General features: G+C 38.0%; 1 protein-coding gene across 1 annotated transcript in view; it reads left to right on the top strand.

Annotated features, from left to right (window-relative positions):
• The window catches only part of LOC115420329 (ALX homeobox protein 1-like), a 28,101-nt gene extending 12,829 nt beyond the window's left edge, over positions 1-15,272 (top strand). Inside the window, 1 exon segment of the mRNA XM_030135562.1 lies at positions 14,931-15,272. Coding sequence (XP_029991422.1) covers positions 14,931-15,272 — 342 coding nt within the window.
• The last annotated feature ends 1,046 nt before the right edge of the window (positions 15,273-16,318 follow it).

The following is a 16,318-nucleotide window of genomic DNA, read 5'->3' as shown; positions in this document are numbered from 1 at the left end:
TTATTGGTCAAACCCATGGAGTTGGATCAATGACAGTGGGTGGACACACTGGGTTTATGTTCAGTTAATGACAGATTTGGATACAGAAGTAACTTTTTTCAGGTTTTTTTTTTCTGATTTTGTCTCATAGCCTTTGAATTTACCCTGAGCTTTTATGAACATCTACATAATCACTGAATTAAACATAGGAAAAAAATATGATTTTGTTTGGAAAAATTGCTAATTCAGAAGATAATATTATAATAAATGGTGATAAATAATTTAATCATTTAGGGAGGGTTCAATACAGAGAATAAATCCTTTGGGAAGTGCCACAAAACTCACACAGGGTCCTTATGGGTTAAATGACATGATGTAGGTATGAGCAGCAGAGTATGTACGCAAAAGCTGTCATTAGGTGGTCAAATAATCCTTATCAATGTTTTACTATCGTATCTGGTCATTTTATTTGTTTTCCTGCTCAATTCATATGTTTTTTTGTTTACTACATCTGCCAGGAGGTATTGTGATCACTTTGCTTTGTGTGTTTGTTTGTTTGTTTGTGTGTTTGTTTGTTAGCAACTTTATGGGAAAACTCTTCCACCCATCTTTCCCAAATCTTCCCCACAGATAGGCCTAGGCCCTGGGACCAGCCCAGTACATTTTGGACCAAGTAGGCCAAAGTTCAAGGTCACAGCAAGGTCACAACATCTACAATTTTCCATCTCTCATCATTGAGTAATTTTTGAAAATTCATCAAAAATTCAAAACAAATCCGATTAGCCTCCAATTGGATCCACCTGTAGCTTAGAACAATATCTTGTATCTGGCACAAAATTGTCCACATCCACTGTGGAATGTGGACTCTGTGGACATTTACATTTAACACTGAAAATCCCATTTACCACACATTTAAAATTAGAACTCAACAAATATTGATGTGAATTGAATTTAATTTGACAGACACATGACTGGTACCAAGCTTCAACTTTTTCTGCTGAATGGAACAACCTGGAAACTGTTGAATTTAAGAAGAAATAGTGGCTCCACACATGCACAGTGTTCGGGGTGCTTGGTGGAGGTTTGTGTTCTCTGAACACTTGTTTGTTTGTATTTTATTGCTGCGCATGTTTGAAGAACTTTCTACTCTCAGCTGTAGTTCAGTCTGTTGAGTCTATGAGGTTTGTTTGGTGTCAAAATATTCATGTGCATAAGATACAAATATGTGCATATTAGTCTATAGTTGTACAAAAAATACATATTTATAAACTCTTGAATGAGTTCAGTCGTACATAAAATATGATGTGTGTATTTTATCAGAATATGAATGAATAAGTTTTGACATCAAGAATTACAAACATGAAATAAAACTGTACGATTGTTCTTTCTCCATCATGAATACGAATTCACCAACGTGACTCTACTGTCAAAAATCCGTCCCCACTTCACAGACATTATTTCTGGAGCAGAAGATCCATGGATTCACAGACTGACCATGAGTCCAGGTTCCTTCTCCATGGTCACAGCAGTGGACTAATGGTTGGATTGGACCTGGTTTCATTCTCTGACTTCATCGTCCATCTTGAACAGTGATCCTGCCTGATCTGGATCCTGAACTCATGGTCAGTCTGTACATCCATGGATCTTCTGCTCCAGAAATAATGTCTGTGAAGTAGGGACAGATTTTTGACAGTAGAGTCACGTTGGTGAATTCGTATTCATGATGGAGACAGAACAATGGTAAAGTTACATTTTGTGTTTGTAATTCTTGTCAAAACTTATTCATTCTTATTCTGATAAAATACATACAATACATTTTATGTACGATTGAACTCATTCAACAGTTCACACATAATTATTTTGTGCACAACTACATTTATGTTTTTTGCACAACTATCAGCACACACGTCTGAAACAGTGGCGGCTGCTCGTCTTTCAGACAGGGGAAGCTCATTGTCGGCTTACATCAAAAAAAATGTCAAGTTATTTAAACGTAAATTCATCCTCCATTCCATTTAAGAAAATGGTCTGTGACCTTATTGTACCAAGTAAACAAGAAAACGCTGAAATTATGCTAAATTGAAACAAGGAAGTGCAAAGAGTGTGTTTTATTTACAGTGCAAGAAATGAACGAGTAATTTGGTAGTGGTTTCTGTGATTTCCCAGCAGAATGTGTGACGGTATTAAACTGAACTGTGTCAGTGAAGGAGCAGATCTGAAAACAGCTGTCAATCAAACGGGATTCAGCCTTTCGACTGATCCTCCAATCAGCACGTGGAATCCTGGTGTCCAGCCTGGCCGAGCTCCGCCCACAGCTCCATTCACCCCCAGAGATGCTGAGCGTCCAGGGGCGGGACAACATGGTGTCATTTATCCGATTAGCGTCCAGTTTAGAGTCAGTTTAAACCAGTTCCACTCAGTCCCATTGAAGTGCATGGACGCTGAGCGTCTACGACAAATGCACTGAGCAGAGATGGAGGAGAAAACAGAGACATGGGAATGGAGGAGAAGTGAACAACATCCAGTCTGTGATTTGTGATAAAGCTGAATCTGAACGAACTCATCTGTGAGATGAACGTGTTCTAACACATTTGGTGTTAATGAAATGTCAACACAACCGAACATATTCAACCATTTAATTTGAGTTATTTTAGGGGAAGCTGAGCTTCCACTGCAGTCTGAGAGAAATCACCTCTGGTCTGAAATATGCATATCATATATTTTGACAGATTTTCTCATGTTTTGAAATAATGAGAACAGTGAATTTGTGCAAAAATCAACATTTCTACTGAGTTTATCTTTTCTGCTCATGCTATAATATTATCTTGAATGGGTGAACCAGTCTGTACACTTTGTAAACTACACGTCATTTAACCATACCATACCATACCATACCATACCATACCATACCAACTTTATTTATAATCCACTTTAAGAACTTTACAGCTGGCCAAAGTGCCGTACACGAAAAATAAAACAAGGGATTAAATAAGTAAATAAGTAAAAGCAGTGATAACACAGGGTGCAAAGCGGGCTAAGAACAACAAAATACAACCATCATAAAAACAAAGACAAATTAAAATCTGATAAAAAACAGCATAAAAAATATAAAAAAAGAAACATGTCACATATTGATTAAAAGCCAATGAGAAAAAGTGCCTTTTTAGACGTGATTTAAAGACAGGCATAGACTGAGCCTGTCGAACATCTAAGGGCAACTGGTTCCACAGGTTTGGGGCAACGACAGAACAGGCACAGGTCCTCATGAAGCTTCTGTTTAGTTTTGAACCATGAGCTGTAGCTGATCTGCTGAGCTGAGACTGAAGACATACATATTTTTATACTTTCTAAAATGATGCCGTAAGTACAGCTGGACTCCTGTCAACTTTCCCTTTCAAACTAGATTCAGTCTTTTAAGTATTATTATCAGAACAATGTGAACGTTCAGTACGGATAAAAACATGCGGTCTGTGTTTGGAACTGTTCAAATGCCAGTTTATTCTGTGACCCAGAAGCAGATAGTTTCATCTTCAGTAATTCTTCATATTCTTTAATATCGTCGTATGTGTGTGTGTGTTATTTACGGAGCCCGGGAGGGGACATGCAAAAAATAAAAATTATTGCGTTATAACGCAAAAGTATTGCGTTATAACGCAAAAACTATTGCGTTATAACGCAAAAACTACTGCGATATAACGCAAAAGTATTGCGTTATAACGCAATAGTTTTGCGTTATAACGCAATCATATATGCTCTCTCTTGATTGAGGTCCGTACATAATACATTGTAATCCAGTTCGGGTCCGACCGTGCCAGGTCTGACACGCCCCCCTGTCCTGTGTAGTATGACCATAACTCTTTCATTATTAGTCCGATCGGAAAAATTCCAACGGTTTTTGAATTAAATTCCTATTTGCCCAGCTTCACGTCTGTGTGCAGCTTCATGGATACAGATGTATGTGCGCCAAGTGTGAATGATCTGCGCATGAGAAGGAGGATGTGCGCATTGGATTCAAATCCTTTCTACTCCTGAGCCTCAGATGGTCCACCTGGACTGGTTTTCTTATTTTGATCATAAAAAGGTCGGAAAATATGCTTTGAGTCGTTTTGTCAATTTTTGCAGACCACTTCGAACGTTCAATATTGCAATCACTATTTGTTTTAATACTGTAATAACAATTTAAAATGACAAAAAACACAAAAACGGAATAATTTTTTTTTTTTTTTTAGTTTTAGCAGAAAAACACTGAAATTAGACATGGATACAACATTTGAAAGTTAAATATGAACTTTAAAAGTATAAAAACTGTTTAAAACAAGCTGTGTGAGTATTTGCCTTTTATTGAGCAAAAACAGGGTAAAAATCCAAACTCTACAGGTGTTTTACACACACACACACACACACACACACACACACACACACACACACACACACACACACACACACACACACACACACACACACACACACAGGGCATTTGTCCGTTCTGTGTCTGCAGAGTTCCTTCATGTTCGTGGTTCTGCAGAAACAGTTGTGTCAGTTCACAGCTCTGATCCAGGCAGAGCTCCTATGGCCCAGTCTGAACATGGAAAACAGTCTGTTCACACCAAGAGTCTGTCCTCCTGTGGGTGTGTTCACTGTCTGTGGTAAAAGTCAGTCCTCCTGTGGATGTGTTCACTGTCTGTGGTCTTTGAACTCATCATCAGGCTCTTCCTCCGTCCTTCATCTGTGTGTGGACAGTCTTCAGTCTCTGCTCTCATCACCAGAGCCTTGAGCATCACCGTGACTTCTCTCTCTTCATCCTTGAATGTAACTACCGGTGGACACATGGAAAAATAACACACACAGAACAATGTATCAGACAAACAAAACAAGGTCAAATTGCACTATTGAAGAAAAAAAGTCACCGAACATCAGCGTATGCGCTCTTATTTTGTAGAGCGTCATGCGCATTTTTACGCACAGAAAGTCCAACATACTCCAAACTAACACATACTCTACACGGTTCGTACTTTATTCTATAAAACCACGATGCAGTATAAGCGTCAGTTTACACATATACTAAAGTGAAACAAGTAAAAACTCCACAGAAAAAGCAGACAGTGCTTCAGTCATGTAGAAAATCCACTAAATGGAACTGGGTGAACTTTACCTTTCTTCTTCAGATGTTGCTCCATCAGTCGCTCCTTCGGTCACAAATCTATCCGTAAACCTCCAGGGGGGTCATGGAACTGTGGATGTCCGTCTTGCCTACATTTTCCAAAACTAGATCTAATCCGTTCTCCACTCCGTTGTGCGCTCCGGTTCTTCGCTCCGTGAATCCGCTCTGCTGTGTGCGTCCCCAGTCACAGAATGGCTTATTTTGCAGCTTCTAGAACAGGTGCCCGTGAAATTTTCGCACTGACCCGAGAATGTCCATAAAGCACAGAGTCTCAGGTTTCAGAAACCGTTGGAATTTTTCTGATCGGAAAAATAATGACAGAGTTCCGGTCATGTGAACTCCACATGCACAGGGCACAGGACTGCAGGTCCAGGTGTGTCAGAGCTGACCCACCTGTCCGATCCACAATGCAGATCCTAATGCAAAAACTATTGCGTTATAACGCAATACTTTTGCGTTTAAACGCAACACTTTTGCATTATAACGCAAAAACTATTGCATTATAACGCAATACTTTTGCGTTATAACGCAATACTTTTGCGTTTAAACGCAACACTTTTGCATTATAACGCAAAAACTATTGCATTATAACGCAATACTTTTGCGTTATAACGCAATACTTTTGCGTTATAACGCAAAAACTATTGCATTATAACGCAATACTTTTGAACTATTGCGTTATAACGCAATACATTTTTTTCTCTTCATGTCCCTTCCCGGGCTCCGTAGTTATTGTCCTGTTTGAAACTAAAGAATCTGAAAAGTTGGGTTTCCATGAGCTCAGAAGAACAGGCCTGTTTTCAGTTTGGTGCATGAATCCAAGAGGGTTTACACAGAGTTTATTCAGCTCAGACAGGAGGAGGATTTCAAACTGAAACACACACTTTACCACGAATATTCACAATTATTATACAGTATTTGTTTGTCGCTGGGTAGAAATACTGTTATTTAAAAAGTAACTAAAACGATGTGGATGAGAAAAAAAGTACAAAATGTGCTTCTGAGACGTAGTGGAGTATTTGGTTTAGTAGTATTTTATTTCAAAGAGGAACTCGGATCAGTAAAGAATTTCCAAATATAATATATATATATATATATATATATATATATATATATATATATATATATATATATAAATCCAAATATTATTTTTGTTTCCCTTTTTTAGCTCCACACTCACTCCGTCCACAGAAAAACAGAAGCATGTCCTTGTTCTGCAGACTTTCACAGTTTAGGAATCAAACACATGAAGCTGGAGAAAACAGATATACACTTTAAACTGGAGTTAAACTGTTCTGTTCTACTGCTGCCTCTAAATGGGCCTTTAACTGGGAAATCCCCTACAGCAGTGTATATATGTGTGTGTGTGTGTGTGTGTGTGTGTGTAGGTGTGTGTGTGTGTGTGTATGTGTGTGTGTATGTGTGTGTGTGTATGTGTGTAGGTGTGTGTGTGTGTATGTGTGTGTGTGTGTGTGTGTGTGTTTGTTCACATTCAGCAGAAAACACTCGACAGATGAACTCAGAAAAAGACTGAAGTCACAGAGCGAGTCCACATCAGAAAGTTGTTTAATTTGACCATGTATATATCAGATATTACCTGTATATATCCTATTTTACCTGTATGTGTGTGTGTGTGTGTGTGTGTGTGTGTATATATATATATATACATATATATATAGTTCTATTGTGTTCTATTCTACTGTGTCCTGTTCTGTTGTAGTGGGCCTGTCCAGTCCTGGTGGGTTGCCATGGTTACAGCTGTCCCTCAGTGGCTGCTGCTCCTCTCTGTGTTTTCCTCTTGTTTTCTTTGTTCGTCTTTTTGGCTGTCTTCTCTAAACTCTGTGGACGTCCTCTGCGTTCCTGTGGCTTTTAAACCCTTTGCTTTTGTTTGGTTGACGCTCAGGTTTTGACAGTTGTACTTTCAGTTCGGGCTCCGGTCGAAGGCTCCGCTTATGGACGGCACATGTCGTCAAAGTGGACACGCCCACAGTTTGAACTGGATCCAACTGTCAGCGGACACTCCCACTCAAACCACAGCTGGGTTCTGCTGTACTTTTACCTGACACATTTGGTTCTGTGCCCATGACTTAAGGACACTTTCACAGATCTGGACAGTTTTAACCCTTAAAGACCCAGAAACCATCTACTGATCTAAAATATTTAAGAACTTCTGATCCACTCATCCTGTCAATACATGGAAAAAAACTGGTGTAAAATACAGTTCTTCATCTTTTCATGGTCATCAGATATGATCCATCTGGATGTTCAGAGGCTCCGTAGTTACCATGGAAACACCGTCATCTTCTACAACATTGATTCACCAGTAAAACCCATGGAGTTGGATCAGCGACATTAGTCGCTTTTCCATTCTTGGTTTATTTGGAAAAGCAGCTGTTATAAAACTTCCCTTACGGGTACAATTCAATTTCTGCACATCCAATGGAAAAATGCTGCTTATCCAAGATTTTTTGTCATATATAGAACAAATAAAATAAAATAAGGAAAGAAAGAAAAGTGGGCTGAGGAGAGGGCTTGCGCCACCACTTCATCAGTACAATGCTTTAAGGTGTGTATGTTTACGTTAATGTAAACACACGTTTCACACATAAAATTATTCACATCACCGATGGGTTCATTTCACATCCATTACAAATTTAACATAGTTTGTCCATTTTGACCAAATAGTGAAAAAAGATTCTTTTTGACCCTTAAAACTAAATGTCAGCTCTTCCAGAACTTCCAGAAAGAGCTTTTTGTGCAACTAGAGTCTAATGAACAAAAACAGATGTTGATGGATGTTACAACAAGAGAAGAAGAAGAGTTTAAACCAAACATTAGATTTGTGGACGCACCAAGGTTCTAAAAGTTTGGGATTTTTCATTCTAGTTTAATTTTATTTAGTTTTGGCTTTTTTTTTCTCTAATTCCGTTAGTTTTAATTAGTTTTTAGAGCAGGTTTACTAGTTTTTATTAATTTTCATTTTTTTCTAAATGCTTAGTTTTAGCTTAGTTTTAGTTTTGTCGTCTCTTTTCTCTTCTTCTCTGTCGTCATATTCAAATAAATCCCAGACAGGACTCTGCTGCTTTAGTCTCCATGTTTCCAGGTAGAGTGGGGACCAGAAGACGACTAGAAACCACAAGTGAACACAAGTGACGGACCGTCAAGTACCCTATGGTGCCGCTAGCTAAAATTGCTAGAGCGAAATAAATTGCTTTCGTATTAGTCCGACGTTGACAAAGACGAAAAGGAAGGGAATTTTATCCATAATTTTTATTCGTTTCAGTTAGTTTTGTAAACACACAATACAGTTTCAGTTAGTTATCATTTTTTTCTTTTAATTAGAGTTTTTATTTATGTCAGTTTAACAAAAAGGTTTTTTCAATTCTAGTTTTCGTCATTTTGTTAGTTTTCGTTAACGATAATAACCTTGGGACACACCAGGAAAGCCAGTCATTTTAGGGTTTAGTCAGAGACAGAGGGGTAACGAACATTCTAGATTCAAAACGACACATGTTTATGTTCATGTTTATGGAATGACTTCTACTGACATCTACCAGAAGAAAGACACTAATCAGCACATTTAGGACTGAATGGAAAAACGGACATCATGCACTTCTGTTTGTAACACATTTAGTAAATATCAGTAAAGTTTTGCACAGATGTCCAATGGAAAAGCAACTAGTGAATGAAGACACTGTTTTTATTTTCAGTTATCAATATCTTTGCTGAAAAATTTACTTTTTCTTCTGTTTTCTGTGTTTCTGATATAATAACCCTAAAATTTAATCTGAACTTTAATGAACATCTACATGATCAGTAAATTTAATATTGGGAAATACCTGATTTTTACTGGAAAAATAAAAATATAGAGGATTATTTCATAATAAATAGTGACAAATCATTTAAGAAAGGTTAAATATAGAAGGAAAAAATTATTTGGGAACTACTATAAAAGTATCAGTGGGTCTTTAAGGGTTAATGAGGCTGAAGTTTATTTATTCAATGAAGTCAAATGGAATTTAAGCCTTAAAGACCCAGAGCTACTTTTATGTCGGTTCCCAAATTATTTTTTTCTTTCCATTTAACCTTTCTTAAGTGATTTATTACCATTTATTACAATATTATCATCTTTTTTCAGTGAAAATCATGCATTTTCATTAAAGTTCAGATTAAAGTTAAGGGTTAAATCAGAAACAGAGAAAACTGAAGAAAAAAATTGCTTTTTAGTCAAAAATATTAATAACTCAACGTAAAAACAAGTGTGTCCATAAACTGTCATGTATCAGTCTACATGGGTTTAACTGGTGAACCAGTGTTATCCTCTGGAGTGTGCATTTTTCTGTGTAAATTCTGTATTTTCATGTAGATGTTTATTAACACTCAGTGTAAATTCAAAGATTTTATCAAAACAGAAGAAAAAGTGACTTTTTCAGCAAAATATATCATTTACTGAACATAGTAACAAGTATCTCCAACCACTGGCATTTGTAAATAAATGAAAACTATATGAAAAAAAAAAAAATCTTTCACTACATTTAACCTTTCAGAAGTGATTTATCAGCATTTATTATACAATTTTCTTTCGCATTTTGTATTTTTTCAGTGAAAATCACTTATGAGTCATGTAATTTTCTGCAGATTAACTTCCTTATTTGTTTATTTTTGTTCATTTTTGTTCATTTTGTTCTGAATGTAAATAAAAGTGTGTCCATCCACTGTCATTTATCAAACTCTGTGGGTTTACTGGTGAATTAATGCTGACCTTGAAAAGATGACCAACTGTGTTTTAGTCCAGTTATTTACATGTGTTTATAGAGTTAATGGATCCACAGGAGTTAACCCAGGGCTGTTAAAGTCCGTTTAGCTCAGGTTCCACACTCAGCCCAGTTTGGTCTCCAGTGGGCCGGACCAGTAGAATAATAACAGAATAGCCTGTAAATAATGACAACTGTTCCTCTTTGTTTTAGTGCAAAGAAAAACATTAAATCATTAAAATATTTCTATTTACAAAATTTCACAAAAAAAAAGTGAATAACCTGAAAAAAATGAAATTTTGTTAGAAAAATGAGTGCAATTTTAACAATATTAAGCCTGAACTTACCATTTCTACATGTGCATTAGACACAATGTTACACAAACATGTGATAACAGGCAGAATACTGGTACAGTTTTAGAGTTTGAAACTAAAATAAGAACAATTTCTACAATATTACACTGCAGCTTATTTAACTCAACTCACAGACGACAGTGGATCAAATACACCAAACATTTGATAACAGGCAGAATATTAGTACAATTACACAGAATTGTCTTTAGACATTTCAAGTTCATATTTCTTCAGGTTATTCACATTTTATTGTTATAGGATAGTTTGTAAATGTTAATATTTTCATAGTGTCGTGTTATTTTTTTCACATTAAATCAAGAAGAAAATTAGTAGTTGTCATTATTTATAGATGATGTTATTATTTTACCAGATCCCATCGGTCTGTATGTGGAACTGGAACTAAAACAGCTTTGACACTCTTTATTGTAAATACCTTCAGTGGAATTTTTACACTTTGCAAATTCATTCCACAGGCCGCACTGGAACCTTTGGTGGTCCGGTTCAGGTCCGTGGTCCGCATGTTTGCCACCCCTGTATTAAACAGTAGATCAGTGGATGTTTGGGTCTGTGTGGGTTCAGTCACATGTCAGGATACAGTCGATGTGACGACGTGAGAAAGCATGGAATAGAAATACACTGTAAAAAATACAGTGTCAGCTATTTGAACCTGGAGTATTTTTAGCTCTATGGAGAGTAAACCAGCTGTAACAGTAGAGTTAAAAGTCAGTGTAAAGTTCTGCACAGATGCAGTGTCAAATTCAACTCTACAGGCACTATATATATATATATATATATATATATATATTCATTTATTTATTTTTTTTTTTACAGACTATATTCCTGCACATATCCACTCACTGTATAAATACTTCAATTTGCACTTTCTGTACATATTAGAATATAAACCCCACTGTAAATAATATACACATAAACATGTTTTTAATAGACTGGATGCACACGTCCACTCACTGTATAAAAACTCCAGTTTACACTCCGTATATATTCCATTGTAAATCCAGTGTAAATCTCCGCCCATTGTTGTCTCTGTCTCCAGTGGACTGTTGGTCTGTATTGTGTCCAGGTCCACATGTTGTTCTGGGTTCATGTCGCAGCTGTATGTCGTGAGCAGTGTAAAAACCGAAGCCTAATTCCTTGTATGTGCTCACATACTTGGCCAATAAAGCTGATTCTGATTAATTTTGACACTAAATTGAATAGAATTAACTCAGAAAATTTGACACTGGCCATAGAGTAAATTTTACTCTAATTTTGAATGGGACCAAATGTTATCTGAAACAGAGTTAAATTCAACTCTCAAAGAGTTAAAGTGACACTCTGTTATTACTGTGTAGTTTTTGTGAACAAAATGCAGATTAAAATTGAATATCCATCAAAATCCTTCATAAAACAAAAACACCATCACACAAAAACCTAAAAACATAACAGATCATGTCACAACAATCTGAGAGAAATCCAACTGTAGAAACTGTAGAAACTGTACAAACGTCTGCAGCGTTTGGACAAAATGCAGTTAAAGAGTAAATGCATTTCCACGCTCCTCCGTCATGCCACTCATGTCCTGGCGTTTCTGTTTGACTGAATTCTTGGCAGAATGAGTGAGCGGAGTCGTTTGGATGAAACTGTCAGCAGAGCGTGTGTTTGACGTTTACCGCTGGTATGTGGCCTTACTCTGTATACAAATCAAATCAACAGAAAGGACAAACCTGAGCCCAGTTATCAGTCATGTTGCTGCATTTATTTGAGTAAACATGACAGTAAACTCAGGATGGTTGGAGTGTGGTCCGTTATTTGGATGAAGCCGTAATCTGAGACGTAATATTTGATTGATTTTACTGACAAATAATAATAATATCCACAACCGACTGACACAGTGCAGCGTCTGCAGTGATGCAATCGCTGTATCGGCTGGTTGTGGTAAAGAAGGAGCTGAGACGAAAGGTGAAGATCTCGATTTACCGGTCAGTCTACGCTCCTACCCTCACCTGTGGTCATGACCGAAAGGACAAGATCCCAGATCCAAGAGGCCTAGGGCCCATTTTTGGGACTTCTTTTCCGATCAAGCTCTTAATTTGACCAGTTAATCTCTTATATATTAGTAACTCCCCAAAAATATTTTGGCTCAATCCATAAAGTTTTAGACCCCCCCCCTCCACTGCCATCTTTAGTGTGCCCGTCAGCCGAGTGCAGAAAACCCATGTTTCAGTGGAAAATCCTGCATTTGTCGGTTAGTTCTGTCATATTTGCTCATGCAAATATCATATTAGAGGTTTTGGGGGATGGTACTGTCATTTATGAAGGTCTCAAATCATGTACAGGTCAAAGGTCACATGATTTTAGACAAGGTCAAGGTCATTTGACACTGAAAAATGGGTCAAATCACAGGTTTTTGCAGACTTCTTTCTTGCCTAATCTTATTTCACAGATCTGCACTCAGAGCTTTCACTGGAGAACATCTGGTCCTAGATTACCCATCTGGTACCCTCCCTTTTCTTCAGTTCAGCAGGTACCGACAAATGCAGGATTTTCCATGAAACATGGGTTTTCTGCACTCGGCTGACGGGCACCCTAAAGATGGTGGTGGGGGGGATCTAAAACTTTACGGATTGGGTCGAAATTTTTTTTGGGAGTTACTGATATATAAGAGATTAACTGGTCAAATTAAGAGCTTGATCGGAAAAGAAGTCCCAAAAATGGGACACCCTAAAGAGGCCGAAATGAGTTTCCTCTGTAGGGTGGTTATGATGTGAGCGTTACAGAGTTAATAATGATGATGAAATCCAGACAGGAAATGGAAAAGCTGATGTGAGGAGGATTTCTAACATTTGTACTTTGAAGGGCAGGTTTACTTTAGATAATGTTTATTTTACGTCTAATATTTTACAGCAGAAAAGTATATTTAATTATTTGGTTGAGATAAAGCGTAACATGGATGCATTAAATTTATGCAGGTTGTAATTTTTCCACAGTGCACTTTAGATAACAGATGGACTTTATTATCAGTTCACTGTGTAGATGATCATGTTCCCACAACCATCTGTGTCATTAATCATGTCTTTTTCATGCGTCTTACTGTCCTAATCAGCAGAAATATTTGTGTTAAACTTGTATAAAGTTTGTAAAAATGCTCAGTATTAACTGTGTTTTGTGTGGGTCCAGTGGTTCTGGTTCTGGTTTAAGTGTTTGACGGCGTCTGTTAGTCTGTTCTGGAATGATGGAGAGAAGGATGCTCAGTGATAAACAGTCGAAAAGTCTGTGTGTCCAACTCCTTAGTAGTGAAAGTATGTGTTTTCTGTCCTAAAAGTTACTAGTTGCTAAATGATGTCATCACCTAATTTGCATAATTGTAAATGTTCATGTAATTGTAATGAATGATATATTGATATTTACAGTATTTAGTCGCTTTTCTATTGGACATGTGCGCAAAACTTTACCAATATTTGCTAAATGTCAAAAAAACAGAAGTGCATAATGTTGGTTTTTCCATTAAATCACAAATGCAATGATTTGTTTATTTATTATCGCGAGATGTCACGAGAAATCATTTCATAAACATGACGACAAACATAAATATCCCGTTGATTTACAGATATATTCATATTTCTACCACAGCTCTGGCGCTCATAATTAGACTTTAAGTCCAGCCCGTTACACCTGAGAGCAGCCACGAATGAGGCCTTTTTGGAAGTGACAGACAGAGGAACTGTGAAACTGTACTAAATTCAAAAATGAGTGGGTTTCCTGGTGTGTCCACACAAACCATGTTTGTTTTAAACTCCTCTGCTTCTCTTGTTGTAACATCCATCAGCATCCTTTGTTACCTCTGCCAGGAGGTATTGGAATCACTTTGCTTCGTGTGTTTGTTTGTTTGTTAGCAATTTTACAGGAAAACTATTCCAACCATCTTTACCAAATCTTCCCCACAGAGAGGCCTAGGCCCTGGGATGAACCCATGAAGTTTTGGGCCAAGTAGGCCAAAGTTTAAGGTCACAGTAAGGTTTTTCATTATAACTCAACAAATATTGGTTGGAATTTAATCTAATTTGACAGACACATGACTGGTACCAAGCTTCAACTTTTTCTGCTGTATGGAACAACCTGGAAACTGTTGAATTTAAACAGAAATAGTCGCTCCACACATGCACACTGTTCGGGTGCTTGGCGGAGGTTTGCGTTCTCTGAACACTTGTTTAGTTCATGTGACTAATTGCGTAAAAAGCTCTTTCCATTGCAGTTTTGCACAATATATCAATTTTGCTACGCCTGAAAAACCACCCCTTGCAAACGCAAAACTTTTCATTGAAAAACAAGAGTTTGGGCAAAATTGTCATTTTTCCATTAGACATATTTTTATGTGCAAATTATGTTTGCGCAGTTAGAGGGTCAGTGGAAAAGTGACTTCTGTCGTTTATCCAACTCCATGGGTTTTACTGTTGAATCTGTTACTATTTCATGAAAAGATGACAAACTGTATTTCACAGCCTTTGTTTCCTTGTATCGGTAGGTTTATTGGACCATCAGGTATTAAACAGTTCCATCAGTACATGGTTCTGGTCGGTGGTGGACGTCTGGGTCTTTAAGGGTTAAATCCATTAAACCACTCCATGTGTTTGTGGAAGTCGGACTAAACTAATGAATCCAACCTGTTTCCTTTAAACTCCACAGATTCCCAATAACCTGTGGGCGGGGCCTGCGCCCGGCAGCTCCATGGTGTCGTCGTGCATGCTGCCCCGCGGTTCGCCGCCATGCGTCACCTCCTACTCCCACTCCCCCCGCTCCGCCGCCGGTGCCGCCGACCACGGCTACATGAGCTTCCCCAACCAGCAGAACCAGTTCAGCCACGTCTCCCTCAACAACTTCTTCGGCGCCGACTCCCTCCTGACGCCGGGCGCCAACGGGCACCACGCCTTCGAGACCAAACCCGAGTTCGAGAGGCGTTCGTCCAGCATCGCCGTGCTCCGCATGAAGGCCAAGGAGCACACGGCCAACATCTCCTGGGCCATGTGATCACGGTCCAGCCTGGGACTTGGACCGTTCTGAGTCCTATTTAAAGGAAAAGCTTCAGTCCAGACTGAGCTGCATCTGCAGTGGCTTTACAGACTGTTGAACGCTCACGTACACGTACCTGCTGCTGGGACGGAACAGCCCTGTTCTACACCTGCTCTTTGAGTCAAACTCCAGCAGCTTTAGATCATCTCCACCTTCTGTACAGGAAAAACCCCCGACGTGTCCTAATGCTCTGCCCTTTTACCTCATTCATTCATTCATTCATTCATTTGTTTGTTTATTTCAAGCATTGCAGAATACACACAAATTCAAAATTCCAACAAAAATCCTTCATCTATACTGGAAAAGGAGAGGGAAGAAGAAAAACTTATTTAATCCCACCCCCATTCACATCATCAAATAACTGAACATAATAACATTTTAAATACTCACTCCTGTCCTTTGACTTCAAACCAGAACAATGAACAAAATAGAACAAAACAGGCCGAAAGCAAATTAGAATGAACTCATTTGACAGTATTTACATTATAGAACCAAAATGTGAGTAAAAATAGAAACAAAGTACATTCCTGGTGGTGTTACCACAGGTAACAGTTAACCGTTAACTTACATGATAATAATTACAGACCAACAGTGGCAAGAAAAAACCCCCCACAAACTACACTAGCACTAATGGTAAAGGGCAGCACATCCCAGCGATGGTCAGAACAATAGCAGATGATAATGGACAACACAGACCAACTAGATGAGGACCAACAAGCACACATGAACATTTAAGACAGAGTATTTATGGAACATCAGTTTTCAGACCCTCCATCTTTACACTGGGACCAGACCATATTTTTGTATAGCAGTTTAAATGGGTGGATATTTTGGCGTTGCTTGTGTTAGATGTCCAGACTATTCCAAAGTTTCACTCCACATACAGACAAATAAAAACTTTCACGAGTGCTTTGAAATTTGGGTATACTATTACTACAGTAACTACAAAACTTCCTGCAAAATCCAAGTACAAATACTACTTCAGGAGTTAGAACTCAAACCTA

The sequence above is a fragment of the Sphaeramia orbicularis genome, chromosome 6 (assembly GCF_902148855.1).
Source record: "Sphaeramia orbicularis chromosome 6, fSphaOr1.1, whole genome shotgun sequence".
Lineage (NCBI taxonomy): Eukaryota > Metazoa > Chordata > Actinopteri > Kurtiformes > Apogonidae > Sphaeramia > Sphaeramia orbicularis.
Note: the sequence above shows the minus strand (reverse complement) of the source record. Positions and strands in the feature narration are given on the sequence as shown.